Source organism: Polistes canadensis, unplaced genomic scaffold (genome assembly GCF_001313835.1).
Source record: "Polistes canadensis isolate GaletaPanama2010 unplaced genomic scaffold, ASM131383v1 scaffold_16, whole genome shotgun sequence".
In the NCBI taxonomy this organism is placed as follows: domain Eukaryota; kingdom Metazoa; phylum Arthropoda; class Insecta; order Hymenoptera; family Vespidae; genus Polistes; species Polistes canadensis.
The window spans coordinates 1,088,934-1,108,395 of record NW_014569563.1 but is presented as its reverse complement, the minus strand read 5'-3'; the positions used below and the strand labels follow the sequence as shown (position 1 = coordinate 1,108,395).

Below are 19,462 nucleotides of genomic sequence, written 5' to 3'. Positions count from 1 at the left end.
AGCCACGTTCCCTGTCAGATCATTAAAATGCAAGCAACGTGAACACGATTAGTAAAACGGATGGGGGACCAGTTTGTAAAAACAAAAACTGTGTGCTGTTGACTCTATAGGAACGATAAAACGGCGCCATTTTGATAATATTAAATTAGCGTGAAAAGATGTTTATAGAAAATTTACTCAAATGCGTAAAATGGAGAGTACAAAAAAAATCACACGATATAAATGATTTTTTATCAACTTATTATAAATAACTATCAAAAGAAATCTTTTATTTAATACGAAACATAGAAATATTTAGGGTGCATCATAATTCTAACGTTTTTAACTCGTACGAGAAAAATAATACAAAAATAATCGCATTCAGCTTGAATCTTGTGACATTGAATATAGTCGTTCGTTAAAAATAAGAAAAAACATGGAGGCTAGCTAGTGGCGTCTCGAACAATCAGCAAAATGATGTCAGCGATAAGTAAGGATACAGTCTTTTTTCTCCTTCTTGTTTTATTTACGATGACGTCACCGTCCAAACGGATGATTATTCGTATGCAGCGTGCATTAGGAGTAACCATGCTTTCTCTCTACCCCTTTTTTTTTGTTTTTTTTTTTTGAACCAAGCAAAATGGAATTTCAACGACATAAGTATACGTAAAAACGAATGATTTTTTTTGTATTTTCAATCGATGGAATGATCTTTTTTTTCTCATTATTTCTCGATATGTAGGTTAATCGAACACATTAAACGGGGAGAGGTGGTCTTCGAAGCGAGATTGATCGAGCGGAAATGATCAAGATTAAACTATTTCTCTATACATAAAGCGACGTATAGAACATATCGTCATCGATGTATGTAGCCATACTAACATAAGTTATTACCATAAACAACGATTCTTGCGGTGTAGCTGCAACCAGTCACTGGTGCGGTAACGTGGGCGACAGAAAAGAAACGAAAGAGAGGAGGTACGGATCCGGACGAGAAGATTTCATCGATGATAATATTCTACGAAATTTTATTACGTAGATAATTTACAATTTAAATTAATCTTCGTGATATTTTTCATGAATTTATTTTATTATAAATAATAAGATAAAAATAAAATCACAAATATGTGTTGAACTTTTTTATATTTAATATCCCGATAAGAAACAATAAGAAAATATTTCGATATTATTTCTAATCATATTTGAGAAACGCGTTTTAATAAACGTCCTTGATTGGAATGATAAGAATCCCATGTCACGTTGCAATCAAGGATCTAACCTTTTAATTATATGTGCAAGACGCAAACGGATGCGTCCCTGCACATAGAAGTACGACTTCCGCGAATGCACTGACCAGGCAGCAGCAGCAGCAGCAGGCTGATGGTGCGTGCCCGCGCTTTTCCGACGGGTTCTTTAAGCGCACCTGCGTTTACGCGACAGAATATTTTTACCGAGAAAAAAAAGGATGAAAAAAAGAAAGAAGAAAATAAAAAAAAAAGTAATCAAATCTACCTACGTAAACTGCCGAGTCACTTTATAACGCGCGTCAAAGTAAATTGAAAGTTGCATTTCCAAATGGAATGTATTTAAATTGTACATTTAATTTCTAATAATTTTACTATGCGTAGGTTCATTGAATTCTTCAAGTATCTATGGAAATTTTCTAACGAGTGAAAATATAAATATTATTCTAGTTAATGAGAGAATTCAAACGATACGTATGATTGTTCATTTATTGATATAACAAAGATCATAGTTATTAATTAGTTAAAAATATTTATATTATAATCTAAGAATTGGTAAAAAAAAACAAATCCAATAATTATCTATCATTCTATAATAAGCCTCTAATTCAAGACGATTAAATGTGCTTCCATTCCATCGATAGTATAAGTAACTAAAACCAAAATATAAATAAAAAGAAAACCGATTTATATATAAATTACAATAGAAATAATAATACTTATATTGTTTACTTAACTGTAACAAAACAAAAATTTTCAAATTCCATATAAATAATGTAAATAAATTTATATACGAAACGTATGATACATCTGCAAAAAACAAATGTCTCGAGTTTAGGATTATAACATTATAATAAACTGCATAACGGATTGTTTGTATAAAATGTACTTTGGAAATATTAATTTTAAAGCGTACGAACTTATGCTTCACCCTAACAGTTAAGAACAGGAGAGTGATAAAAATGGGAAAATAAAAAATAACTTCAAAAATAACCAAAGCCTTTGAACTAAATTTCTAGGATCAAAATGAGAAAGATGAAATAGGAAGAAAAAGCTATGAACGACGGAACACCTGATGAAGAAGAAGACAACGAATGCATTGCGTTAACACGCTCACGCTTTTGCTTTTGCTTTTGCGTTCGCGTTCGCGCATGCGTGCGTGCGTGAGATTCGTGGCCGTGTATCGGCGAACTCCCGCGAACGACGTTGGTTCTTCAAGTGGATACAACCAACCAGTTTTAGACGAACGGCCACTGACGGTGTCTCTCTCTCGGCAAAACGTCTTCTTGATCCGCGATCCATCGATCCGTTAATCCGATCTTTAAATTAATTAAACAAATTTTGATCAAGAAGAATAACGAAAAGAAAAAAAAAGAAAGAAAAGAAACAAACAAACAAAACGAAAACGAAAACGAATATTCACGAATCACGGTCCGGTGTTTGTGCGCCATTTCCAACTATATCCAATTGGGATTTTAGTTCCTTTCTCGCGAGGTGAGAAACTTTCTTTGATATCACGGATCTATAATTAATCATCTACAACAAGATCTTATTTATTGGTATATCATATCAAATTTATCATCTATATATATATATATATGATTATATTATTTGTCACTACTTATAAATTCGTAATTGTTTAGAATTGTTTTAAATTTAGCTGACTTTAATCTAACGCGAAACGACACGCTACAAAATTTTATTATTAATTCTATCCATTATTTTTCTTTTTTTATTCGTTTAACGTATTCCCCTACATTATCTTTCATTTTATTTATTATTTTATCCGACAAGGAGTCTCAAATTAAAAAAAAAAAACAAAAAATAATTATATTCATATAATCGTAAGATTGGCAAATTGCCCTCCCCCTCCGCCGTCCCTATTATCACTATGATTATTAATTAATATTAATTATATCCTAGGAAAAAAAATTTTGCAGTGATTTCAATTAAAAGTACAATGTCTTTATTCAACGTATATAGACGTGGTTTGTCAATGCACACTGTATAATGATTAGTCTCTTGACGACCAAAAAAGTGCATCTTAGCAGTTGCGAGTACTCGTAAACAGTAGATAGCATTATACCGCATGTGTCGTTATTTAACGGGTTGTGGTCTTCTTTTTTTTCACTTGTTTTTTATTTTTTTTTTTTATTTAAATTCAACCAAGCATACAACCGGTGTCCAACAGTTGATACTTGTATAATTTTTCAAATCGTTCATTAACAAATGTTACAAAAATATATAATAGAAAATATCACATGTATGGTAATTTCAACCTCACGACGATAAATATGAAACATTCTTGTTGGCATACGTAATCCAATGACCAGGCAATCCTTTTTCTTGAATAGGTGGAAGGTCAAATCTCACTCTTCACAATTTTACGAACGTTTTATCTATATATAGGCTCGTTCTCATAAATTTTCGCAATTATGAAAGTGTACTTTCGTCTAAACAATGAACTATTTGTTTTTTTTCTTTTTTTATTTTCATTAATTTTTTTTTGTTTTTCACACAAATATCAAATACAATTAAAATTATTGAATATGCGATAAATAACGCAACTAGCCATGAACACTTCGCGTGTTCGAATATATTATAATATGAAAGTAATCGAAAATGAAAGTTTTCTTTGATTCGAATACTGGAACGGAAATGAATAATATGAACTTTAGTTAAGCGGGGTAAATGGGACGTTGGTTGAAGGACGAAACCAAGAGCAAAAATAGGCGTAACGCCAAAAAGCAGTTTGGTACGAGAAGCTTTGTGCGACTACTAACACTACGTAGGAACCCAAGAATAGAACTCAGGTTCGCCGATGTATCTTATGCTAGTGATTTTATTATACACGACATCCTATTTTTTTTTTTCGCAATATACGAACGAATAAATAATTAATGTTAATCCACAGGCTTTCGAATTGATTAGAATAAAATTGTCTTCAAAAATATTATAATATTATACAAATTTTAATGATTCCTTATTTCGAATCTATATATTACGCGAATATAAACAAAAATTCTAATAATAATATATTAGAGTAAAAAAAGATATATGACAAGTAGCCTCTTTTAACGAATTTTACGATCATTTTCATTCGATAATCCAACGAACAACAACAACTATTTAAAATACAGAAAATCTCGAGGTGGTGTTAAGTGGGAGTGTTATATTTATGCGGATCAAACAAAAAGCTAAGATCGGTGGCTAACAGTTGTGTGGAGGAGGGTAAGATGGCGGCGCGAGAGAAGAAAGAAATAAAAAGGAGATGAGAAAAGATTCCGGACGCCGGTTGGTCAGCAAGCTCGTCACCCACGTAATGTCAAATGTCCGACGTTATATATATGTTTATATACAGGTAGTACTCAATTTACAAATTACCGGCTTCAACGATTCTTTTTATCTGACATAATATTATAACGTTATTAAGTTTTTAAACACAAAAACAACAAAATGAATTATTCCAAACAATTATTACATAGGGTCTACGGTAAATGTGAATTTTTTTATTTTACGAAAGAAAAAAACTAATAACAAATGAAACTAATACACGCGAGAACAATCAATACAAATTTTAACACTATTATTCGATAAATTTTGGATTGATCTTATAATTCTAAATTAAACTATTTGTTAATGTGCAAATAAAATCGTATTAAAATTATTTCGATCTCAATTTACGTTAGATAAAATATATCAAACTATTATTATCCTATTAAATAAATGAGCATAAATCAAAAGAGAAAAAATCATACTGTCATCTAGTCGTGTAATGAAGTATTTATTCACTTAAAAGAATATTAAAGGATTTCTTTTCGGCCGAGTGTTGCTGCGTATTCAAGAGGGGGAACCGAAATCGTGTTTTGACAGAGGTCGCCAAGTTAACCTTGGAATCTCCTAGGTTTTTTTCCCTTAGGGCATCGAAGAAATTCGATATAAGAGAATGCCTTGTTAAACGAAGAGAAGGCTAAGGTTCGGTTCTGTCGGTAACCGAATGCAAGCTCGTCTTTCGTAAATTACGTTCAAATTACGCACGTTAAATAACTCAAATGAACCGTATCGTAATTATATTTATTTAAGGGATAAAACGATAGATGATTCAAGTTTATCTAATAGATTATCTAACAAATCATTTAAACGATTTTACAACGTAGATAAATTTTACGATACTTTTTAATAAATAAATTTCAATTAGTTGTTATCGTTCAATTATTTAACGAATGATTAACAATTGAAATGGTATTTCAATTAATTGAATTATTTTATCGAAGATATATTTACGTCAGGAACGTGTTACCGATCGACGATTGGTTGTGTCAGATACAATGTACAAAGATTAAATTAGACTAAACGAATGTAACGGTGTTAATTATCAATGTAAAATTCCTGTTACGTAGTCTCTCATGATCGAACACGTGTTCTCTCGAACGTCAACCGAAATTCAATAAGCTTGATCACATGACTGTGCGATCGTTCGCATTCCATGCAATTCTTTTTCGTGTCACTATTTACAATTCCTTATTGGATAATCATTTCCTGTAAGTAAAACTTGTACATTGAAAAAAGTTATTAACTAACGAATATACATTTATTGTTACATGATTTTTTGTTTTTTTTTGAGGGGGAGGGGGAAGGAGAATTTTAATAGAAACGTATCATTATATATTAATTCATTAAATTATTTCACGAAATGAAATTATATTCAAATACACAATGAAAAATGACATGATACATCGTAAAATATTTTATCTGTGCATAAATTATCGGATATCTCGAAACAAAGTCGAAATTTATTTACGCTTTCTTTATTTTCAAATTCTCAAGGTATGTTTAAATTTCTGAGTTTTCGAAAAAAGAAAAAAACAAAAAAAAAACTGGTAGTACGTATACACATATATGAGTCATTATGTATGATTTAAAATTAACATAAACAACGTTGCCAGAAAATCGATCATAAAGTTAAAAAATACGAAAGGAAAATAATACACGATAGAAAAACATCTTAGATTTTGTCGAACATTTTTATCTTACACTAGTAATAAAAACTTTAACTTTACATACACGTCCTAAGTTAAAAAAAAAAAAAAAAAAACTCACGATTGCAAAAGAGAAAAGATTCATTTTTATGAAACATATGGCGAGAAGAGCGTTGATTAAAAAAAAAAAAAAAAGAGAAAACCTTATAAAAATCGCAAATAATAATTGCGAAAGCGTGTGTTGATATTACGAATGGCATAAAATAATAATTTTAAATGTCTATCGTGTTTTTTTCCAGTCTCGCAATCCTACATACGATATACGCTTTTATTTATCTTGATTGTCATTAAGATTCGCAGTTAAAAATAGAAATGGAGAGATATATATGTAGAGGCAATTTGGCATTCTCATTTGTACCGAAACGAATCATAAATCTTGTAAATTATTGGACGATTCCTCGAAGAACAAAGAATACGTATGAATTAATCGAATTTAAGAATAAAATTATTAAATGCACTTCGGAGGGAAAAAAAATTATAATAACAAATACGTCCCAGAAAAAAAAAAAATAAAACACAATCACAGTCATCGTCATTTCGATCATCATCAACATACACAGTCCTTGAATCACGATGCACAATGTCACCAACATTGTAACTCGTTGCTAACGATGCGCTTAAATGCAGTTACATCGTATAGTTGACATTGGCGTATAATCCAGAAGACTCATCAGCTTACCATATTTGTTAAACGTTTGATCAATTCCATCTAAATCTATACTGGATAATATTGTTATATAAAATAATTCGTTAAAAATATTCTAATCTTATTGAGGATATTTTGCTTTAATATAAAAAATAAAAAAAAAAAATGTTCTTTATAAAATTGACAAGGAAATCAATGCTAAAATAAAATATAATCATTACACACGCTTATAGAATATTAAATCAGAATAAAAAAATAAATATTTTTTAATAAAAGAAAAAAAAAATGACTCGGGTAAAAAAATGTCACTTACAATCATTGAATATTTTCTTCGATTACGATTACGCCACTGTGCTGTAAGTATCGTTAAAGAAGTGAGTTAGGGAGAGTGATAGAATAATTACGTATGTTCTATATTTATACGTATGTATATTACATATGTAATATACGTAGAAAATATGTCATTGGAATAATTTTGAATTGGAACTTGATCTAAAGAGATGATAATTCACGAAAAAAATTTTCGATGATAACCTTTTGCAACATATCAGACTTTCAAATGATCGCAAAGACGAGTATTCGTCTATCTTTCACGTTCTCTCTCTCTCTCTCTCTCTCTCTCTCTCTTTCTCTCTCTTTTTCTATTAACGGTAGTGTATAAGACGATTAAAATGTTTTTAACGATCTACTGTGAACACGCGTATGCGCACTCATGCACGTACTCTTGTTAACTACTCGTTAACTACTCGTAAATCTTCGTCAAAGGAAAATATTTAGAGTAAAAAAAAAAGATCTCCTCTCGATGTAACACAACAAAATATCTTGATTTCTTAACGACCTCGCGAAAATCGGGGGATGCCTGTCTATACATTACATATTTTATTCTAATTTATTATCCTCATTTACCGTCTTTTATTAATTTTATAAACAATTACATAATTTTTCGAATATATTTTGTTTAACGTTGAATCAAAAAAATAATATTGATGAAATCCTATTCGCGAAAGATAACACCTAATTAGTATAAAAAAAAGAAAAAAAAGATATTACGAGAGAGAAAAATAGTTGAAAGGCGTGCGAGATGAAATTTTTATGGGACGACAACGAAATAGGAAAAGAAATAACGATGAAGTGAAATAGATGATTAACCGAAAAGAAAAAAAAAACAACAAGATCACGTGAAAGAATTTATATACATCGTATAATTTTCGGTAACGAGCTCGATGATTATTATTACAAATTCTGGCGCAGTTTTTTTCCTTTATTTTTTTTTTTTTGGTTATAGAACGATTCGTAGGAGAAAAAAAATCGTTCGTTTCAGTGGTGAGAGATCGTAGGAACTCGTTCAAACGAAAACGATTCTTACATTAGTGGCCGATTCTCGGAAAGGCTCCTTGGCCCCTTGGCCCCATTCGCATCGGTGGTGGTGGTGTGGTGCCTCGGTCGGAATAAACAAGACGTTTGGCGTGTTTCTCTCAAAGAAATCATTTCCAGTCAACTAAATTCTCTTACACACATCGTCACACCGATATATACTTTATTTTCGTGGAGAAGATCGATTACACGTTTAAATTTAAACGAGTAATAATCAATTACTATTAATGCTTCAAAATTATACGTAAAAGAATTCGATGCATCTTCTCTCTTGTTGTTTTGTTTCCAAAATTAGTAAAGATTTTTATTTGGATTTTCATTAAACTAACGATATATTTATATATCGTATTAAAAAAATATATTAGGGTGAATGAAAAGTTCGTGAATTTTTAAAAATGAATATTTTAATATTTTAATACGAATAAGGATATTTCGTGTGTTAAACGACAACGATATATGTCCCCATGATTATGAAAGTGGTCTAATTCAAAATTAAAAAAAAAAGAATTTATCAGTTATTTCAAACCACACTATTTTAAACTAAATTAATACAATATTGTCAAAAATGTACCGTTAGATATTGTTTGTTATTTCAATATTATATAGAATTCATTTTTAGTGTTCAAATGTAATCTTTTAAATATCTCGAAACAAGAGATATATGATTCAGACCACTTTCATAATTATGAGCACATATTAAAAAATAAAACAAAAACAAAAAAGAAAAAAAAACAAACAAACGAAGTTACAAATAGATTCGATTCGCTCGGATAGACCATAAATAACTATACGAATGCTTGCAAATTTAGTTGGAGATAAAAGAAAAGAAAAAAAGAAAAGGAAAAAGAAAAGAAAAAAGAAAAGGAAAAAAATGTTATCACAACCCACGCGAACGTCGATGTCCTGTGCCAAGGAGCACGACGACGACGACGACGTGCTATCGATAAACCGGCTCTGAACTCAAAAGTTCCTGCAGTACCACACCCGTAGATCCAATTCCTATGCACTTATCGTGTTTTGAATACATGCAAACTTCTATAAATAGATGGAGGCCCTTCTACGCGAACACTTAATATCAACTATAAAATATCAAAATGTGATATTATCCAAGATAAAATTTAAATCATCGATTAATTAAAAATATATAAAAAATCTTAAATGAGAAACACTCTCATTGAAATTGTTACTAATACTACTAGAATAGATATGATTCTAAATCCAATTGATTATTCAATATTATAATAATAATAATAATAATAATAATAATAATGATTAATTGAAATAAACGTATAATTATATTATATAGGATATATATTAAATTCATAAAATATATTTATTATAAATATTAATTATTCAGGTATCGTGAGGTAGGGCTACGAGGAACGCGATGTCAACGGCTGTAAGGGAGAGAACTAGCACTCACACCAGCAGAAAGATCGTGAGTCATGGTGGACCTATATCTAGCCAAAGCCACAGCTCAGTCACGGCCGGTAGCCTCGAAAATAATTTAGGTAAATATATTTTCAACGTGTGTGTACACACACACACACACACACCCATATCGATGTAATTTTATTCATACGATTTTTTATTGGAATACGAAAAATCAATTTTATTATTAACGCTAATTTGTTCAATTATTTTTTTCTATATCACATTAAGATCTTCATTGTCGTAATGTTTTATTCTTATGTAAACCACCACTACCACCCTCATCATCATCATCATCATCATCATCATCTTTGTAGTCGTTGTCTCTTCGTCATCTGCCTTTCTAATCTCGTAGCGTTAGACTATGTACCAATAATAGCAACGCTCGACATTTTATTCTCGTCGTTTACTTTTGTCATCCCACTCGATTTTCCTTTCTTCGATGAAATCCTTAGAAACAATATTAATAAATCATAATGCATTTCTTAGCTTCAATCTGCATTAATGTTAATAATAAATATATAATACAATATTAGTCATTTGAAAAAATTCTTATCGATTACTTTTCTTATTTAATTGATATTTGTATTCGTAAAACATTTAAAAAATTGTCATTAACACATTTTATTATATGAATATATATATTTTTTTTAAATAAAAATTAACTAACGAAATGTAATCTTTTTTTTCTATTAACAGAATATTACTCTTTTAATGAATTTCAAATCATGTCGAAAAAGTTTTCCTACGTTTCTCGAGAATTAATCCAATTTCTCTCTTGTGGTATATTAATGTGACACTTTTTGAACAATTTCAGATGCACTTCTCGAGGATCTTCAAACTAGCGTCTCGAGAAGTGCCACTCCAAGTCGAAGTGGAAGAGCACTCTCGCCTCAAGTCGAATATCGTGTGGCTGCAAATCCAACTAGAGTGGTCACCGAAGGCAGGTGAGAATTATTTCATTAAATATTGTAATACATTTCTCTGTGGTCCCTCCTCTCCTTCACCTTCATCTCCTCCCTCCCTCACAAAATGAATTGAGATTTGACATCGACGGTAAAAAATTCACATCAAAATTCTAAATAACTTTTGAAAAATGAAATAACATCTGTTCAACGATTAAAACCAATTGGAAATAATTTCTATACATTAATTGCATATATATACATCTTGTAATTAACGTTTACAAATGCAACTTTCAGGACTGTATCACCGACACGCACTACCACAACAACCACTGAAAAATATGTGAGTACGGGTCCTAGTGGTGCACCAAGTGGTATACCAGGTTTAGAACTTCTCGATGCAGAACTTCAAAACGTAAGAATGAAATACTTTACAATCGATAATAGTGTTTATCGCGTTTGTAAAAAAACAAAAATAATCCTTGGCCTTCTTCTGGAAATTCGCATGATGATCATTCAGTCTAGAACTAAAACATCTCATTATAGTAAAATCATATTCACCGTCTGTGATGTTAGCAAAAAAAAAAAAACAAAAAGAAAAGAAAAATAATGAAAGAAAAGATAGGAAAAAACCTTTATGGCGTATTATAATTACAAGTTAACGCTCGAGTATCGAGTATTTTTCTTTATTTCCATTAAAAACCTAATCGCAATAGCGTGAGATAAAGCGACCAACGTAATATGAACGTCGAAAATTATTGAATCTATATATATTAAAACGTGACAACCTACAATTAAGCAAAAGAAAAACAAAGATACGATCATCGGCATATTTTCGCGAAGATAATATTTTCCATCCTCTTCGTGGTACTTTTCTTACCGTTTAAGCGTATACTAATAAAAAATAAACAAAAAAAAAAAAAAGAAAAAGAAATAAAACAACATCGCTAAAAGCGATAATAAGGTAATTATTTTCTTGGAATAAAAACGGTACATTAAAGCTCAGCTGTACCATTCTGTTAATAACACTTAAAGGTGCATTAATCGAATATTGATTACAGTATTTGAAAGAAATAATTATATATGAAACCATACTTTGTGACAATAAACACTTTATAAATTATATAATTTATATTCAACAAAAACATTATTAATATATTTCAGATATGAAAGTAACGTTTAAATATTGTGACGTTAAATATATATTACGTTAAATGTTTATATATATATACCGTTAAATATTAAAACAAAAAATATAAAGAGGGTGGTCTCCTAAAAAAAAAAAAAAAAGAAAAAATTCCCCCCCCCCTATTTTCGCTTGCAACATCTAAACGTGAGAATAATCGTGTTGTTCGTTTTCTCTTAAGCGAAAGATACTCTTTCGAATCTTTTAATCAACGATTACCACTTCGAAACGCGTCACTTTATGATTTTATGTTACGGATAATAGACACGGAAGATTACGTTGCCGATCTCGGTGCGTTTGCCTTCGAGCTACATGTCGATGAAATCTCTACGCGAATAAGTACTTACGTATACCCATACACGCGCATATACGTATACAAGTGTATATACGTTTACGTGTATGTATATAAGTACATCGACATGTGCTTTAATGCGATTTCCTTGGCTAGAAACGTTAGAGGAGAGTGATATCACGCCTATACTTGAGACTAAAAGATAATCTCAGCTCCTTGCGGCCTCCGATCTAACTTTCAACTAAAATAAATCAACCTTACGTGTAATTTGCTCGCGCCCGTTGCATTCTAGCACAACCACGAGCGAGACACGATTTCTTCTTTCTTTCGAAAAAGAAAAAAAAAAGAAAGAGAAAAAACAATAAAGCCTAAGGGGTAATATACGAGGAATTCGTTATATCTTCTTTCACGCGAATACATCTTTGTAAAATACTCTACGATCGTTATTCCATTCGTTACTTATCTCATTTTAATAATTTACTTTGCTTTTTTTTATCAATTTTTTTTATTTTTTAATTTGCCAATCGTAAGTTCATAGTTCGATATAAATACGATCTCCTCGGATACAATATTAATGTTCGGCTAATAACTAATACATTCATGATACAGATTACTTGATTTGCGTAACGTTTTATTATAATTGTACCTTTAAGCTTGAATAGAAACTGTTGATGTGATTGAGCAATTGAAATGATTCGCGAGTATATTTAACGATCGAAATAATATGTTATAGCATTATATGAAGAACGAATTACAAAATGATATTTCTAAAAGTTTCACGTTAATGTTATATCTCATCGATTCGTTAAATCAAATTCCATAATACTTTAAATACGTGATATCGATAACGCCAACGTCAATTACGATGGATACTCTTAATCAGAGTCATATAAGGAAAGTCGATGTATTCAAAGTACGACCCACGTGTTCGCATTAATTCAATCTAATTTCTCGTTCAAAGAATCTAACAAGAAAAAACGAATAATTTTATACATATATATTCTTAAACTATTGGTTGATCAATATGGATGAAAAATTCAAATATTCATCATCCTTCGAATTTAAATTTAATGAATCACTTAATCAAAACAGAAAGAAATCATTTTTCTCTTGAAACTTTTAATTGTATTCAATTACACATAATAAACCTTAATGTTAGATATAGAAAGAAAAAAAAAAAGATACTTAAATTATTATAATTCTATACGTAAATAAAATATCTCTAATCCTTAAATGATTAAATTGAATTCAAATGATAAGTAAAATTAAACAATTCATGATTATTCTTTGTTTCTTTTTCTAGGTTCAACCGGGACAAAGTAAAACCGTTGCTTATAAACAGGTATCCTATCAATATAACAAAAGCATCGATGGAAAACCAATCGGTAAGTTACATACACAATATTTCTAAAATTCCATCATAATTATTTTTACACGTCGTATAAACGATTTGTTTATTATTTGACAAAATTGATTGAATGTTTGTTTTTTGGTCTATAATACTTATAGACCAAATTGATTCGACTCGAGTGTTTAATTGCAACCGAAACTTTTAGGTTTCGGTTAAGACTTAAGATTCTTGGTAGAAACTGGCCGTATGTGTGTGTTTGTGTGTGTGTGTATCCGTGGCAAATCGCGTTGCGCGCGAGCGCGTTTTAAACGATGTAGAATGAAGGAAGGAAAGAAGGTGGGAGGAGGAGGGAGGAAGGGGGGCTGGTTGTCTCTCGTGTCGCTCCTTTTAAGGCGTGCAACGGCCTTGCAGGTATACGGTTAATTGACAATGAATACGATAAAACGAAAAAGATTTGACGACGATTTAACGCGATATAAGATAAGCGAATATTGATAATGTATGTAAAGTCTCATTTGGAAAACTTTTTCCTTCCGTCTTTTCGTAAATATTTTTTTTTGATAATTTTGTAACAAGAAAAAAAACATATAAAATATCGATGAAGACATTTAAATACGAATGCAATGAATCACGCTATGACGTTTTTTTTTCGTCTAGATAACGTAAATTCATTGGAAAAAATTTTTCTTCCATTTTTTTCGTAAATATTTTTATTCGATAATTTATAAGAAAAAAATATAAAATAAAATAACAAGGAAGCATACAAATGTAACGTATCGCGCTATGACGTTTCTTTACTTTTGTTTATCTACAAATTTGTACGCGAAGAGAGTCTGTTATAAATAAATAAGTACATATAAATTGAATTGAAAAATATATAACGAAATAAAAAACACGTGCGATATCTAACGTCTCAATTAATAGCGTAGGGTTTTCTTATTTTCTTTTTATTTTTTTGCATGAAACAGAGATCGCAAATAATGATAAAATAAAACGTGCCGTTAAATAGAAAGATACTTTTCACGGTGTTCGGTTGAATCGAGATAACTGGAGATCGCTGGCGTTTCCCTTGCAATAACGCTTACATGTATACGATACCCAAGCCTATCCATATTAGGATCGCGTATAGCTGAACGCTGACCCAATTTTTCCATGGCTCCTTCTCCTCCTCCTACTCCTCGTTTGAAAGAAATAAAGAAAGAAAGAGAAAATGATGACCGTGAGAGAGAAGTGGCCTGTTGAGTTATGGAAGGTTATGCTTACCAAATAAGCATTTTATAAATCCTTAATGTCTCGATTTTGAGACGTTAATATAATTTCAATTTACAGACTCATGGGCAATGGCAGATAACGCGATAATGAATAATGTTACACCAATGATGTAAGTTTAATCATTATGTCATGGAAAATAATATTTCATAAAAATACAAAATATATATATATAACAACATAAAAATGTTTCCAGTGATAATATTCATGAGACTACCTACGAAGAAAACAAAACGCAAACGCGACATCGTAGTCCTGAACCTGTAGTTAAAAAATCTACGGTTAACAGAGAGCTAGTAAGTATTATAATTACACAAGTAATTTATATAGTAACTAATTTGTTCATAATATTCTATATTTTTAATATTTTAGGTATTCTCCGATACTCCGGCATCTCGTACTATGCAAACTTCACCTCCTCCAGGAACTCAATATCGAGATGTAAAATATATACACGATTCATCTAGTATGTAAATCATTAAGTTTTATTATCATTCTAATATTTAAAACGACGAAAACATAATTTCTTCTCATAGTTAATAATACTAATAATAAATTTTATTAGAAACGTTTCAACAATTGAGAAAAGTGCTGGTTAACATCTAAGACCTTTCTCTATTACTAAAGTACAAAAAAGGATCAACTTTAACGATCTAAAAGATATAAAAACTCAATTGGCAATTAAGTCAAACCATTCAAAAAAAAAAGAAAAAACTAAATTGAAAGCTTAGTTAGATCACGTTCATTCTTTATTCATTCTTTAATAATCTTGGCGCAAATTTGAGGCAATAATCGTTTAATATCTTAGGTTATCAGACCGAACCACGTCCCATTCAAAGCACGGTAACTACTGTGCACACGAATACCGGCCAAGAATACGGAAACGTGGAATACGTCCCAGTACCGTCGCCAACACCAGCGATACCGATCAACTTGGCACCCGGTCCCAATACGAAAGTAACGACAACCATAAAAACGTACACCTACGAGTTGCCAGGAGCACCAGAGACGTATCTACCGGGTGGCACTTTGCCAGGAGGGGCTGTCCTTCCAGGAGATCAGACTATTACCTATACTCTGCCCAGAACTGGTACTTCAACCACAGACAAAACGGTCACCTATCAGACTGTAACCGAGAATATACCGGGTGGGTCGGGTAGTCCGATTAAATACAGTACCCCACCACCGCCTATAGAAGTGACCAAAAAATCAACAGCACTTCACAAGGAGACCAAATTTTATCGCGAGGATCATCATGGTTTGCCACCTTCGTCAGGTGGTACACCTCCGCAGAATTATCATCCAGGTTCTCCACCACCGCCACCTCAGACAAATATCGATTCTAGAACGACTGTTACTAGAAATGAGAAATATTATCACGTAGATGGTAATTTTCCTAATGGACAAGCTCCACCGCCGTCTGATAGACCAGATTATCCCGGCAATACTACTATTGTTTATCAAAATCAACCGCCTGTAATAAATGAAACTCACATGACAACGATAAATCGAATCGAGGAACACTATCCGAGCAGGCCACCTTCTGCTGGACGATATCCAACGCCAGATAAACCAGGAACCCCAACAAGAACGAACTATTATCCAGTACCTTCTCAAGGAACTCCACCTGGTAGCACTACCGTTTATAAATTCTCCAATACTACAACGACAATACCTCCAAGTAAAAATCCCGAAGATCACGAGGTACTTCTACCTAAGCCTTTCCCAACAGGAGAAGGTGTACAAGTTTATCCTGTTAATGCGAAACCTTCAGGACCTAGTACCGATCAGCAGGGACCTCCAGCAAGACTCGAAGATCTTATGGCATCGTTTTCTGATTCTGAGGTAACGTACAAGTAAAAAACGTTATACCAATTAATAGGAACTTAATTGATGTTAATCATTACCGATCGATTTATTATATTTATTATTATTAATTTGACATTATAGCGTGAGATATTGGAAAACATCGAAAAGAAAGAAAAAGAACAACAAAAGAAAGACTCACCGGCCGTAAAGAAGGAAGTTGACTTTCTGCCTCATACTCCTCCTAAGGTGAAGAGCAAGAATGTTGCTGGACCTCCAGTATATTACCCTCCTGGTTCAGCTGAGTTTACTAAGAAAGAAGAATATGGTGCAGCTATGTCACAATCTAGTGTAAGTATCATTCTCTTTATGAATTTCATAATACACAATCATACTAAAATACTTTTTAATTTTATATTTTTCCCAATCAATCTAAGTATCTTTATTTTAATTTCTTAGGGAGGATGGCAAAAAGGAAGTGCGAAATACGAATATGAAGCATCTAGCAAGAGTAAAAGTAAATCTTCTAGTGGGGCAGCAGTTGTACCAGTTTGCTTACCACTCTGTTGTGCCTTACCATGTGTGATTATGTAATTTAGTTGAAAAGTAACTGTATTGGTAAGATATGTTAACAAAACGAAAGAGATATTATCATTATCTACGTCTTCCACTATATGTCCAAATATCAAGTCAAGGCTTTATGGTATATGATTAAGTAGATTATATTTTTTTCTTCTTGCCAATATTTTTAATATCTAATAATATTAATAGGAATAAAATACATTGGCAATTCAATAGTTAATTAATAGATTCCATGATTATTTGTATTGAGAAATGAAATTTGATTCTCTCTTAACACTATGCCGTCCGAAAACACTACATTGATGTCGCATGAAAACTATTAGACAAAAGAATCTTAGTCATATGTGCGGACGTCAAAGTGTTAATATACAAGTATATTTTCTCTCATCTGTCATTAGATAATCATAAATTATTTATTTCTATTTCCATTATATAGATATACTATCATATTAATAATTATAAGTCTCTTATACTTTCTTACAATATCATATTTGATATAATAATATATAAAATACAAAGTATTTACTTTAGTATATAGCTGATCGACTTATTAGCTCCGTGCTATATATATGAAGATATTGTTTTATGTTCATTGATTTTAATCTTTGTACAAATTGTTTGCTTAAAACAAGTTTAATACGCTCTCTTAGTTACTTCAAAAAGTAACATACATTATTATCTATATATAAAGAAATTAGATTTTAATCTACGATTATGAGCTTAAGAACACGCACATATGATTTGTACTACTGTAAAGCAATCACGAAGGACAAATAAATATATGGGTTGACGTATACGTAAGAAAATCATATCATAAAATAAATTTTGTGGGCTTAACTAATTTTTGTAATTCATATACTTTAGATTTGTAGAATCTCATTCTATAATTTTAACAATTAGTACGTAAGAAACTTTTTAACCATAGTGCAATGCCGTGAATTATGGTGCTATAATAATTTTATTTTACGTAATTTTTCATTACGTCTATAGATAAAATATTGATAAGCAGTGCAAAATAATAAAGATAATCGCAACTCACTATTGTATATAAAAACTGTGCCATGTTTTGCATGCGTCCTGTGTATAGTAATAATAAATTGCACTTTAATAAATTACATGTCGTTTCTAAAATATCATATAATCATTTCTCCTCTTATATTGTGAACGTCTAAGCTTATATTGAATTCTTATAATCAACGCATTTCCACCTTATGTTTTATACTCATTTTAATAAAAATATACAGCATAAACAGTAGCTACGCAGAATATTGTATCCTGCAAAAATGTTGTATAAATTTTCTTGAACGTTTAATAAGTTATCTAACAAGAATTTGCTGTTCTTACATTTATAAAACTGTCGAAAGCATATGCATCTGCCTCTGCATCCCAGATACATCTCGTCCCCATTTTTATACCAGCCCCGTGTTGTTCCCCCAAGACCACATTTACGACATACTTATAACGCTTAAATTGTAATTCTATAATAAAAAAAAAAAAAAAGAAATAGACTATTTTCAACTAATTTTTGTAAAAACTAATAATAAAATTCATAGAACTCCTATCACCTTTAATTTTTACTTTAAGTATATCTGCTATATTCTTAGTCCATTGAATGGCATCCTGTGCATCGTATGTTTTTGTAGAAAGCTGATCGAACAATACATTGTGTATCACTTCTTTAGCACTTAATGGCTTAAACCTTGATAAAAAAAATAAAAAGAAAAAAATACAAATATAATATACATATTACCTGTGAATAGAAATTGTTTACATAGGACATAATATATACCTCAAATAAATTTGCTTTGGATGACATAACCAAATTTCGAAAATTAACATTCGCATAAGATTATGAAGAAAAGTATTATGGTACTTATAAAAAATATAAAACTACTTAAAAAATATAAAAATACATAAAAAATATATATTACTTATCATAAAGATGCGGACGAATTCGATATACTGGTTCCGATGAATCATTTTCACCGTCTAATAATTCCACATTCAGGTTCTTCTGATATTCTGCATTGTCAGTTAATTTTTCTGTCTTGTTATTTTCCGGAATATCCAGATTTTCCGAAATATCGGTTTTTTCCATTTGCAAATAATAATTAATTAATATCAACAAAATTAAAATCACTTTCTTTATCACTACATATACGAGCCGTAACACTACGAATTGTTTGTACCAATAGTGTGTTGTTATGACGACGATGGTGGCGCTGCGATCACTACGCGCGCATTATTCAAACGGAAAAAAATATTAAAAATGAACGATTAAATTCGCAAAACACTAAAAATAGAGAAAATTGATAAATTATATATTATATGTTATTATAGTATTATTATTATATATAA

General features: G+C 30.9%; 3 protein-coding genes across 11 annotated transcripts in view; 1 reads left to right on the top strand and 2 right to left on the bottom strand.

Annotated features, from left to right (window-relative positions):
* Positions 1–972, bottom strand: part of LOC106793626 (tyrosine-protein phosphatase 10D) — a 41,137-nt gene extending 40,165 nt beyond the window's left edge. For 7 of the 9 annotated variants that reach the window (XM_014760722.1, XM_014760720.1, XM_014760726.1 and 4 more), the window contains exon 1: positions 874–971. The gene's annotated coding sequence lies outside the window, so the exon portion shown is untranslated. Of the gene's footprint in view, positions 1–873 lie in introns of all 9 variants that reach the window. The other 2 variants (XM_014760727.1, XM_014760728.1) reach the window with 1 other exon arrangement.
* A 1,376-nt stretch (positions 973–2,348) lies between these two features.
* On the top strand, positions 2,349–17,913 carry LOC106793636 (mucin-5AC). Its single transcript, XM_014760753.1, has 11 exons — positions 2,349–2,717; positions 9,640–9,793; positions 10,531–10,660; positions 10,916–11,033; positions 13,400–13,481; positions 14,777–14,828; positions 14,913–15,012; positions 15,089–15,182; positions 15,525–16,561; positions 16,667–16,873; positions 16,982–17,913. Exons 2-11 carry the CDS (start codon positions 9,670–9,672, stop codon positions 17,114–17,116), a joined length of 2,079 nt encoding a protein of 692 aa, XP_014616239.1. The 5' UTR covers positions 2,349–2,717; positions 9,640–9,669; the 3' UTR covers positions 17,117–17,913.
* Positions 17,558–19,364, bottom strand: LOC106793637 (tctex1 domain-containing protein 2-like). The gene is made up of 4 exons (XM_014760754.1): positions 19,036–19,364; positions 18,670–18,803; positions 18,449–18,582; positions 17,558–18,379 (listed from the first exon to the last, which is right to left on the bottom strand). Exons 1-4 carry the CDS (start codon positions 19,200–19,202, stop codon positions 18,332–18,334), a joined length of 483 nt encoding a protein of 160 aa, XP_014616240.1. The 5' UTR covers positions 19,203–19,364; the 3' UTR covers positions 17,558–18,331.
* Between the last annotated feature and the right edge of the window lie 98 nt (positions 19,365–19,462).